Here is a 12,593-nt window from a genome sequence, read left to right on the forward strand (position 1 = left end):
CCCCAAATTAGCTATTACAGTGACTAAAGAGTAGAGACAAAAATGTGTTAAAGCATAACAGTGTGCTAGGGTTCTTTGATAAATTGGATTTCTCAAGGCTGCAGTTGAAATACTTTTTTTCATAGATTAAGGACATTTTACTGTTGTGTTGCAGTAAGCAGTACAGACTGTCAAGTTAACTTTTGTTAAACACTTGAATAAGTTTTCTAATTTTTTGTTAGAATAGTCTGTGATAAAAGAATGTATAGGACAATGTGTTTGCAAACTTTTTCCTTTCCCTTTCCTTCTTTTTCTTTTTAACAGTTCAAGCTCCTACTGAGCCCCCTCAGCTTCCAGGGAAGTGTCCTGAATCAGAAGGACACCGTTCTTGGATTCCTTTCCGAGGTCATTGTTACTATATAGAATCTTCATCAACAAGGAACTGGGCTCAGGCATCATTAGAATGTCTTCGACTGGGTAAGTATCATCAATTAAAGAGCTCATCTTTTGGACTTTTTTCTCTCTGCGAAAAGCTGAACATGCAATATACATTTTGTGATTTCAAGAATGGTCCAAGTGTTGGATAGTTAAATCTAATTATTATCTGAGATGATGGAAAATAGCTGTCTACCACTGGTACATGCTGCCTGTTACATGTACCAGGCATTAGAAGAACTATGTGGCCTGGAGTGGAGGTCAAAAAGAGGAAACTTTGTCCTTTGGCCCTGCGAGGAGATAGTCAACCTCATCACAAAATAGCAATTGCTAAATCTTGGTTTAGTGGAATTGTTTATCATTTGCATACCTGATATGATTTGCACTTTGATTATTCCTGTTTTGAATCCTGATAGTTAAATTTCCTTCTTATATTGTGGTGCCTAGGCCTGCGCCCAAAGCCCAAGTTAAGGCTGCACCACTGTAGAGCAGAGTGGGGCAGTCACTTCCTTGATTAGCTCACTATTCTCTGCATGATATGCTCTACAATGTGGTTGGCCCTTTTGGCTGTCAGGGCATGCAGTTGACTCATATTCAACTCGCCATTTATTTGCCTTGATGTCTTTAATGCTTGGACACTGGTGCTGAGGCTGTTGTATAGTGGCCCTAGAACAGAACTGTACAGGATGGTGTACCTTTCTCTAGTCCATAATTTGAGTTCTCCCTCTTGCTTCTCTGGGCTTGGGAAAAGTGGTCTTTGGTGGGCTGATGGCTTCTTTGATTAATCAGGAGTAGCCAACGAATGGTACTTCTTGAGTACCACCTCTGCTAATGTCTCTCTGTGTTCAGGATGTGTAGAGAAGTTTTTTCATGACAAATGTAACAGTAACAAAATATCTGAATCATTCTGCAAAAGAGGAACAAGTAGAAAAACATGAAGACTACAGTGAAAAAAGAGGAACGTTCGTGTTCTCCTATATTTTGCTGTCCCTACTTGCACTCTGTTTTTTGTTTGCAGTTGGGCATTTTCCAATTATATCTCATCCACAATAGAATTTTTAGAATTTATCTCTAGCTCAAGAGTACTCCCCATTTCTTTCATATTTTCATTCTTTTTAACTCTACCTTCCTTACCTGAGAAAAATACCTTCTAATATTCAGTAGCCCAATCAAAGCAACCATTGTAGTATTGACTGGATTGTAGACTCACACAGAATAGAGCTGAAGATGGTCTCCATTTAGTGTTTAATGACATTCCAAACAAGGTTACATAGTTCATTCTCTCTGCTGGCACACTGCAAGCTTCATGCTGTGATGTCTTGACTTTGCCACAGCATCAAACAGAATGAATCATTATGGCAGAATGCCTAGTATTGTATGTGAATGACTAACGGGATATCTACCATGCTAACTGGGCAACAGATGACCTGCATGATTTTTCTTTCTATAATGACTGCAGTCAGAATATAGGGAAATAAACAAGACCTAGTTGAAGAGTTTCAGAGATGATTGTGCTTCAGAAAGCCAGCAAATGTGCTATACATGATCTATATAAAGCCTTGGAAAATACTTAATCATCAATATGTGAAGTTAAATTGTGCACAGACTGAAGAGACAGCTACTTTTTACTTTAATCTTGTGATTTTTGTGTCGAGACTTCTTAATATTAAAACATCAGTAGAAATTATTACTGTGTAACATACTGGCTTGTATTTTTCCCTGAGCTGTTGTTCAGTTTTGTTGCTATTTCCCAGTGATGAGAAAATAGTGCTAGTGCAATGCCTTAGATATGGTAAGAAATACATCAGCAAAAATACATGAGTTCTTCATTTGATATTATCAAAAATTAGGTTTTATTCTGAATTTCAAAACCTACCTGGAACTTGGCACAGATTGTCAGTGGTGAAAATAAGATTGACAACAAGAGTGCATTGCACTGTAAGACTTAGATCTTTGTTCTCTTTGGATATTGCAGGTGCCTCTTTGGTATCAGTTGAAGACTCAGCTGAAGCCAGCTTTCTGACATACATAATTGAACCACTTGAAGGGAAGACATCAACATTTTGGACTGGAATGTACAGAAATGTAGATGGTAATTTCTTTAATTTCGACTTTTTTTTTTTGTGAATAATTCCCATAAACTGTTTGGTATAGGTGTTAAAAATTTTTATATTACGCTTCTCTATTGCATTTCAAGAGAAATTAGAAAAGGTAATAGGGAAAGCTAGTAATCAAGTAGATTTCTCAAGAAGGCAATAAACGCAGAGCAGAAAATGAATACTATCTTGTTTTTGAATGTGTTCAATATTTTCCCACTTAGGGGAATGGCTGTGGCTAGACAACACTGCGGTGAATTTTGTCAACTGGAATACAGGAGAGCCTTCCCCTCAACAAAATGAGCACTGCGTTGAAATGTATGCAAACTCTGGATACTGGAATAATATCTATTGCACTTCCTACAAAGGCTATGTTTGTAAAAAACTAAAAAGTAAGTGCTGTGTTTATATTTTTTTAATGTAAGGAGTATTCTCATTGTGTGCTAGTATTAGTAGATGACTTTTACACACAGTGCATTTTAGCTGAGCATTTTGGGTTTTTATAAATAAGAAGAGAACGACATTTGCATGCCAACAGAAAGAAAGAATAACTCTTGTAGGAAAGTAGAAGGGCTGATTAGCATTTAGATCCCTTTGAATTGTTTTGAAAATATTCTGTTTCTATCTCAACTGTTCCTAGTGTATGCCCTTTACGAGTCTGCCTGTTTTGTGTTGACAGTTGTTCAGTTATCATGTTGTTAATGTTCTTTGCACACACAAATTAGTTTATTTGAAAATATATTCCTCAGGAAATCCCCTCTTTTTAGTACAGGGGGATAACCTTTACTCGTTTCCATCTGGCAGGCTCATATGTGTGTTATTTCCCAGTGTAAAGCAGTTCTTCTGTTAATTGATTATTTTTGAATTGTGAATTAACGATCAATTTTGGTATTTTATCTCTATGTTTTGCTGTTTTGAGAAGGCAAATGAAAATTAAGGCAAATAGCATAGTTTGTATGTAATGAACTATAATGTTCCTGAAATAACAGAATGTGCAAATCTGGCACATTTAGGGCATATGTTTTCCTGAAACTCATACCACTCATTTCTTCCAGTTTGTATTGCGATATCTACAATCTCTTACTAATATTTATTGAGGAGAACAAAATACATTTAGGGGCTGAGATGTTCAGTTCCCTAAAATGAGAGAAATTCTGCTGTCCTTCCTAAGAATCTGCTTTCATGCTGCATTTTCGTGACTTACTCAGATGCTTGTAATGGTGACTGTATCTTTCACAGGAAATACTGTAGAACTGTTGGGCTTAGTCATCCATTCAGAGTTTACTGTCTTTTTACATTGTGACTGGAAAATGAAAGGACAATTTATTTTCATTCTTGTACTAAAATATTCATAGAGGCAGATAACAAATGTTGCAATTAATGGCCTCCCCTTTCTTTTCAACCATTCACGTCTCTTCTTTTTACTGACACTGTTATTCACCTGTTCTGATACTAAACCAATTCTGAGAGGTGAAACAGGTGAAAAATAGTTTTGATCAGCTTCAACCAATCTAGCTTCCTGAGCTGGAATGTTACTGAGTCAGTGCAATGCCAGTATCAATGCAAGGCCTACGTAGTTGCTCACTGAGGGACAGGTCTTGTTTGAGTCTAATGCTGCTGTAGTAATGTAGCTTAGGTCAGCAGAATTTTGCAAAACTGTGGTAGTACTAAATGGAGTGTTAGAAGCATCATTTTACTTAGTTTCTTTCACAGTGCCTTGCAATGTTTGCTACTTTCTGAAAAGGCTGCAAATGCAAAACTGACTGAAATTTTTCTGTAAAATAGATGCTATTTCCTGTTCCACTTGCTAAAGTAGAAATTATCTCAGTAACTTGAAATTTTGGAGCTGATCTGTTGCATGAATAATCTAACTTATAGTTTTGCAAATAGGTAGGTAGTTTAAACAACAGTTCATCAGTTCTACAGGTGCTAGTGGATTGGACTTGGTTAGGAATATTATGTTCATGGCATTTCACTGTAAGATGTCAGAGAATCACAGAATTGTAGGGACTGGGAGGGGTCTCTGGAGATTGTCTAGTACAACTTCCTGCCTAAAGCAGGTTCCTCCAGGAGGTTGCACAGGAAAGTGTCCAGGCAGGTCTTGAATATCTCCAGAGGAGGCAACTCCGCAGACTCTCCAGGTAGTCTGCTCCAGTGCTCTGTCACTCTCAAGTAAGGAACTTTTTCCTCATGGAACTTGCTGTGTTCCAGTTTGTACCCATTGCCCCTTGCCCTAACACTGGAAAGAGCCTGGCCCCATCCTCTTGGTGCTTGTCCTTCAAATTTACGAGCATTGATTAGATAGCCTCAGAGACTTCTCCAGGCTGAAGTCTCTCAGCCTTTCCTCATAAGGGAGATGCTCCAGTACCCTCATAATCTTAGAAGCTCTTCAGTGCTCTCTCTCTAGAAGTTTCCTATCTTTCTTGAACTGTAGAGCTCAGAACTGAACACAGTACATGCTAAGACACTTTGGAGTTCAGGAATAGACTTAATTGTCTGTGGAGGTAAGTCATCTCTTAGCAAAATAAATATATTTGCTATTAATATGTAGAATGATGAGTACTACAAAGATTTATGATTGTACTGAGGATCGTGTTTGAGCATGTCTGTCCTAAAGAAGCTGTATAGTTTTTCTTGTGGTTTTACATTGGTGTGGGAATCTGCCCCCATAGTGTTCATTGATGTTCTTTGATGTTCAATTTGGTATATTTATCCTGCTAGTTTATGTAAATTCATACATGAGAGACCATAGCACTATAGACCACTGCACTTTGACTTTTGATATATGTGTAGAGCTTTGTGTGAGATTTGTATTACTGTATATTTCTCTGAATATGATTTTCACTATGATTCTTCAAATTGCATAATTTTAATATAAAATAAATAAATAAAAAAGTAATAATAACATAATTCTTCTTCAATGTTTCAAAATACCAGCAACTGAAATACTTCCATCAGCTGAAATGCCACCAGCTGAAATGCCTACAAAGGGTAAGGATACTTGCTTATTTTCTTTTAGGTAGACAAAAAAGTATCCAGTGGAAGATCATTTAAAAAAAAAATAATCATGTTTTATATCATGCATCCTACATTTTCTGTAGGATCTTCTACATATTCCTACCTTTTCCAAGTAGTTGGGTGTTTCTTAGGAGCACATTATTTCCTAGTAGACAATCACAATGATATACTCCAATGAGTATCTGAAAAAAACTTTAAAATAAAAATTTGTGATATGAAATGTAGCTGGCTTTTTAAAATCAACTTATTATTTATATTTGTTTTCAGCAATGACGAAGGATGAGGAGGCCCCTACTCTAAGCCATGGTAAAACAGGAATTGTAGTTATTGTTGTCGTCATCATCCTTGCTGGAAGCAGCCTTGCAGGCTATCTCTTCTACAAAAGAAGAAAGAATCGCTTGTCAACAAATGACAGCTTTGAGAACAATTTGTATTTTAATAGTGATGGAACTGGAGACACAAAGGATCTTGTGACCAACATAGAACGGAATGAACATGCGACACTATAGTGTAACAAAATTGATGTAATGTGTAATGTAATACGTAATGTAATGTGCCTTGTTTTAATAAAATTATGCAACTACAGTTGCGTATTTTCTCAGTGCAAATACTGTATTAGCCAGTTTCAGTGTGTGCATAATATTACGTACAGCATCATGTTTATTTCATAACTTGTGTAAGATTTCAGATCTCATGATCTTAGGAAAAAGATAATGCTAATTATTAAATGGAACAATAGAAATGGATGCAGTAAAGAAAGTGGAATTTAGGTAGATTCTCTTAAGAAAGCTGTTAAGATTTGAAATTTCTGCACCAAAATCAGTTCACACCATGTGGTGATACACAGAATCTTCAAGCTATTCAACAAACATCTCTAATTCTGCCAGGACTCAAGTATTCCCAGTGGCATAACTACAGTGATAGTTGCTAAGTAACAAACCTGTGTTTAGACATCCTCTTTGAAACCAAGAGTCTGAAAAAATCCTTTCATAGCGAAATTCCAATTCCTGTGATTTCGCGCAATGTGGAGAACAAGTGTATAGTTCTCGTTGCTTATCTCTTCTGTGATTTGATCAGGTAAAAATGGGAGGCAGGCCTTGGAAATGGAAAAAGCTTGGTTGGCTGGAGTTCTTGCTGGCTACAAGTGGACTTTTCTGGGAGAGGCAATAAAGTTAACAGCAAAATTTCCTTCTTATCAGGGCAGTTAATGAGGGGGAGGGGGAATATTACCAGTATGCATTCTGAAGGCTTGTAGGAGCATTGTGTTTTGATAATCACATGTTACTTTTTTATACTCTCACAATCAATGGCATAGATTTGCGAGGTGTTTGCTGGAAGTCAGGAAAAATTTTGCCTTAACCAATGTATCCATTAGTACTGACTTTGTTTCCTTTCAGAAATGCTTAGATCAGTTACCATTTACATAATTCTTAAATTTCCAAATGTGGGGTTTATATTTCTAATTTTTTCAAATCTTACAAAACACAAATCATATGTGATTCCTCCTTCACATATAAAGGTGTATGATATTTGATTTTGTGGCTTCACGTTTGTTCTGTGAAATAAACAGTAGCTAGCTTTGATTTTTAAATGGTTTTGCATTGTATAGTCTTGGCTCTGTAAGACTATGTAAGTTTATCCTATGTAAGATAGGATAAACTTAAATAGAAGACACAATGCTGGAGACATTCTAATCTGAAATGTGATTAAATAACAACTGTATTTTCCTGTATCTATGCATGGATTATATGTTTAAAACTGAGTCCAAAATGCTGGCTTAATGATCTGGATTTTATATTCATGCAGTGAAGATGGGGAAATCTCTCCTGGAGTCCCTTTTCTCTTTCTGCCTGTGTCCTTTTTTAATAATAATAGCAGATATTTCTTCTGCTATTCTTTTTTTTAACACACATTTGTTCAAACTTGTCTGTTTGAAGATTATTACTTCTAATGGTTCTTCATCCCAGCTGGTGTGGTTTACCAACTAGAAACTTCCTGTTCAACTTGGATGAATGATGCTAAAGATCATGATATTTCAACAATATTATTGAAACAGAAGGAAACATATGTGAAAGCGGTAGTGAAATGCCAAGAGGCTGTGATTGGAATCCCAGCCTTATTGCACTGGCTGTTGTACAAAAGCAAATTGGTGCATTTTCTATCCAAAAGAAGTTTAGTCCTGTTCTGAGGCCCTTCACAGTCCTAAAGACCTCAGCTGACAGCCAATGATTCTTCTGGACAACATTTTGTCATGTGTATGTGTGCCGATGTATTAGTGGAAAGAAAACAAAGATTGAAGAGATGTCTCATTTCCTCATTCTCTGTCATGCTTTGTAGGTACATCTCTACAGCTAAAAACTGACAGGGAGAGAACGCAGCTTCTGGAGCCTTACTTATTCTGAATTCATTTACTCATTCTCAGCTAAATGTCACTTAATAGCCAGCATTAGGTGTAGCTACTTCTGTGTAATGCTGTTTCTGTTCTACTCTAAGACATGTAAGATTTTCGGAGAAATATGATATTTAAGCTGCATGTTTTACTGTCTTTCCAATTACACTTCAATGGGATTGGAGCAAATCTCCTATGAGAAAGAGCAAACATGAAAGCGGTGGCATTTATAGCACAGAACATCATTTAAGTTCCATTTAGTTAGCTTAAGATGAACATTTATACTCTATATATGATGTATATAGTAATGACAATTTGACAATTTGACAATTTTTGAATGGAAAGCAGAGAGAACAACTTGATTACTTTAAACAATATCTAATTAACGTAAGATGAAATGGACTTGTGATCATTTCAATTTCCTTTTTTTTTTTTTTTTTTTTTTTTCCACCTTTCACATAGTTTCTGTTAGACTGAATACAGGAGTACAAAGTTTTTAAAATCATAATTTCTTTGGTCATATAAATCTTCAAGAAACATTGGGGAGAGTAGTTCTCAAGAGAATGTGGAAAGAGAAATACCTTGTTATTTCAGTCTAACCAGGACTGAGCTGGATTGCAGTAATTTAATTGAACATTATTTGGTGATCTGGCAACATGTCCTCCTTTCCTGCTGCTAAGCTATCGTATTCCTGACAAGTGACTAAATGCTTAGAAAAGTTTCCAAGATTGGGCTTGGTAAACTGTTCATGTTGCTCTATATACATGAATAAAATCAGTGCATCTTACTGGTTGTCATATCACCATTTCTTTCAGTCATTCTTTGCTACAGGCTGTTATTTCTTATGGAAGCAGTCTTCTCTTCTAAGCACCCTTGTTGCTTTTGTGTTCTCCTATTTTGTGTCCTGAGTAGATCCAGCTACTAAAAAAAAGCTAAAACAAACAAACAAAAAAACAAAAAAACAAACAAACAAAAAAAAAATCTTGATTAAAAAGGTTAAAGAGAAAGGATGGATAGAGAAGCAAAAGAGACTTTTTAGGTGATCCTTACTAGCTCATTTCCATAACCCTCTGATTCTGCTGAGCTTTCTTACATTTCGTCCTGGTGCTTCAGGGAGATGAATGAAAAATAAAGATGATGTATCTTGAAAATATAGCATGAAAATGCCAGGTGCTTTTTGTTGCTCTTTCAGTACACTCTGAACCTATCTACAGAAATGTAAAGCTTGTTCCCTCTGTTTGTTTGTTAGCATAGAACATTTCTACAAAGATTTTTGGTTTTGGCATTAAAAAAACCCTTTGTCCGAATTGGAAGCTTTGTGATTTTGCTCTTTCTATGAGGATTCTGAGTAGAAATTTTACATCAAACAGGATAAATGATCACATTTAATTTTATTTTATTTTACTTTTTTAAAATTATTTTTCTAGATACTTATAACGATGCTTTTTGAAATTGAATTGTTTAACTTTAGGGACACATCTTGTAGAACCTGCATGGACTCACCCATTCATTTCTGTGGTAGTAACTGAAGAATGACTTGATGGTAATTGTTGATAGATAGCGTGTAAAAGTTTGCCTTGCCTCTTTGCATCCTGCTACATTTCTTGCGCTTTGTTTCTGTTTCCTCTTTTTTGCAGAAGAGCTCTGACTTCAGAGAGAAGATGGTGAATCTGCACAGTGTAACTTCCTGCTTGGGAGCAGAGATTGCCAAAGGAACAACGCTGACTCCACACAAAACTCAGTGCTGCTTTTCTGAGCGTAGTGCCTCTCTGCTGTCTTCTGATCTTCTTTCTCAATTTTTTGGCTGTGACAGGCTCTTTTCAGACAACCGTGGTGGTGAAACTGACCTCAGTATCTTTTTTCAGCTTCTCTCAGCAGATAATTGATAACAATCCTCCTAACAATTCTCCTGTTGGTTCTTGCTTTTTGGTCCCTTTTTCTTGCCCACTAGTCCCATTGTTTTCTCAGCATTGTAATTCTTGATCTCCCAGTGTTATTCATTTGCATCTGAGTCAGAGCAACAGAAACAGGGTCCCAGCTCTTCATGTAGGTATCCAGGGTTTCCTTTGCCTACAATAGCAGCAATTTTTCAGGGTAAGTCTTATTTTAGCTTCCATAGCACTGATGGACCTTAAAGGGTACTTTCTGTAAATAGAACATCAGGGAACTTATCCCAAACCAGCCTTTCCTGAAGATAGGGAGATGGAGATTTTTCGAAGGCCATATTCAAGAGTTTGAGAATTCAAAAAGTGTTGTAAATGTACCACAGGTGTGAGTGTTACTGCTTCCTCAACCTCTATGTATTTCTAATGATTTTGCCTACTATAAAGCAGAGGGTTTTTCTCAAAGTAGACAGCAGAATTTTGTCAGAATGTCTGAACAGAGTGTACTTTAGGATGTGGAAACTTTCACAGACCAGATGGATGAAAAATGTGGCAGTATTCCTTATCAGTTTAGTTTTTTTTTCTCTTTTCTGATAATTGAAAATCTATCATTTTCTGGTGGCAGGTTATATTTTTCCCTTACTTGTGTCATTTCTTTTCAGAATTTCATCAGTTGTTGCTGTCAGTTTGGGTGCACTGCTTCTGTATGTTCTAGTAGAGAACAAAAGAAGGGATAGGTGCCTCCTGAGGAAAACAGATTCTTCTGCAGCTTTTCTCTTCTTATGGAAAAGCTGAAATGCAGTTTTTTTTTTCTCTAATTCTAGGATCATGGTTACCTGATTTGCCTGGTTTTCCCAGCCGTTTTTCATGGTACCGTATTACATTCTGTTTACTGGATCAGACCAATCTTATTCTTCTTTTTTACTTTCTTTATTTCTATTAGAGAGATATTCGTGTCAACTTCACTCTAAAAATAATGATTCTGAGTTGTAAGGCACGTGTCCAAACATCTTCACTAAAATGTGGCCTCTTAGAACTAACATATCCACAGAAAACTCTTGCGTTCAGTACTGAAAATAGCTTAAAAAGTAAAGCTTATCCATTGAGGTATTATTTCAAAATTACATATGTGACGTGATTTGGTTCCTCATTTGCAGACCAGAACTTCCCTGTATCAGTTGAGTCTTAAAACCTAGAAGGACTTGTTAACCTGGATCAATGCAGAAGGGTTTTCTTGCAAGACACAATTTGTTCTTCAGCAGGAGTTAGAGCTGCAGAGGAGAAAGGAGCAAAACGTCTGGCAATGGCTGTTTACCTTCTTGTGATTTTTCTCTTTTCCTTTTGTACGCGTCTTCAAGCGTCTGGTAAGTCTTTGTCCTCCGCTGAGTTTTGAAAGTGATCTTTCTCCTGCTTTTCTGTCATCCTTCCTCATCAAGATTAAGTTTAAATCTATTTGCAGCCCAGCATGTAATTTGGAATAGTTTCTTCCAACTCTTAAATCTGGTGATGTTAGACATTGTTTTCGTAACCCAGTATTCAAGGATGTGAATGAGTAAAACAAACAAACAAACAAAAAACAACAGGCGTGAATAAGGCAGTGCTGATTCCTGAAAAGCAGCCAGCTGAGTGTGGATGTAGCTGACCTGAAAGTACTCCACTGGGGGGCAAATCAGCTCAGGTGCACAGGGCAATGTTCTCTCAGCATGCTTGGAACCACTGGCTGCTGTCTGTGCTGAGTTTCCTATTCAGCTCATGTGACTGTTGCACATAGACTGTTGTTTACTGGAATCCTATTTCCTGGCTGGCAGCTTTAGAAAGGGCCTTAAAAGCTGCTGCCTGTGACCTTGGTCTAATCCACCACGTGTGAGTTTCTTCTCTGCAAGTTTTTGGGCAAGGCTTAGCTGGCTAGCGTGAAGCACCTCTGCAGCCACAGAGCTGTGCCAGGGTGAATGCCATCTGCTTGTTCAGATCTTTAGCTTCTTACAGGAATGTCAACACAGCAGTTGACTGCTTCCCAGTGTGCTGGGATGTGGGGTTATGAACCACGTCTATTTCTCTCCTGGTAAGAAAGCTGGGGTGGCAGGAAAGCTCAATGGCACAGCAGAGCAAGCTGGGTCATATTGCTGTCAGTTGAGGAGAGTTGAGGGATACAAAGCCAGCAGCAAAAATATTCCAGATTTGGAGCAGGCTGAAATTCTGCCCACTTATTTTTTGCAATTGGTCGTCAGAAACAAAGCTCTTTGGAGTGTCGTGCAATGTTTCACATTTCTATTTACAAGTGTAGCTATTAATGGCACTGAGGACAGTTATCCAGTGCTCACAACCGAAGTGATGATGTTGCAATTTGTGGTTTTCCTCCTGAGAAAAGCACAACCTGAACTCTGACTCAGTGAAGAAATGACTTTTTGTATGGTTGCCAGAAATTCTAGATATTATTAGCTAAAATTGTAAAGTGCTGCACTTGTTTATTGAGTTGCAAAACACAATGTTATTCTGGGCCAGATGTAAAAATGGTTGAATGTTGAGTATGGAAACCTTTTTTCATGCCTCTAATGCAACAGGCCTTTTACTCACAAAATTAAAACCTGTTTAATATGCTGTGTGGTGGTGAAAGTTTGCATAAGTCATTAAATCTCATATTAAATCATTAAGTCATCATATTAATCATTTAAGTCATTAAATCTAATCTCATTCTTGAATGGCACTTTGAGAACAGCATGCTTTAAGAAGAAAATTCTATTCTGTATGTATCTTAAAAATAATGTGATGAATGCTTTTCATACTGTTGATGAA

At 37.0% G+C, this 12,593-nt stretch overlaps 2 protein-coding genes across 4 annotated transcripts in view; both read left to right on the forward strand.

Moving 5' to 3' along the window:
• Window positions 1–7,260, forward strand: part of MRC1 (mannose receptor C-type 1) — a 49,363-nt gene extending 42,103 nt beyond the window's left edge. Inside the window, exons 26-30 of the mRNA XM_042817082.1 lie at window positions 304–456; window positions 2,390–2,506; window positions 2,735–2,902; window positions 5,448–5,501; window positions 5,796–7,260. Coding sequence (XP_042673016.1) covers window positions 304–456; window positions 2,390–2,506; window positions 2,735–2,902; window positions 5,448–5,501; window positions 5,796–6,037 — 734 coding nt within the window. The 3' untranslated portion in view covers window positions 6,038–7,260. The remainder of the gene's footprint in view (window positions 1–303; window positions 457–2,389; window positions 2,507–2,734; window positions 2,903–5,447; window positions 5,502–5,795) is intronic.
• A 2,129-nt stretch (window positions 7,261–9,389) lies between these two features.
• The window catches only part of LOC122159473 (macrophage mannose receptor 1-like), a 33,604-nt gene continuing 30,400 nt past the window's right edge, over window positions 9,390–12,593 (forward strand). For all 3 annotated transcript variants that reach the window (XR_006168528.1, XR_006168527.1, XM_042817083.1), the window contains exon 1: window positions 9,390–11,164. Coding sequence is in view for 1 of the 3 variants with exons in the window: in XM_042817083.1 (XP_042673017.1) it covers window positions 11,104–11,164 (61 nt within the window). In the remaining 2 variants the exon portion in view is untranslated. The remainder of the gene's footprint in view (window positions 11,165–12,593) is intronic.

Source organism: Centrocercus urophasianus, unplaced genomic scaffold (genome assembly GCF_019232065.1).
Source record: "Centrocercus urophasianus isolate 14NV4802_14NV808 unplaced genomic scaffold, USGS_Curo_1.0 seq_16, whole genome shotgun sequence".
In the NCBI taxonomy this organism is placed as follows: domain Eukaryota; kingdom Metazoa; phylum Chordata; class Aves; order Galliformes; family Phasianidae; genus Centrocercus; species Centrocercus urophasianus.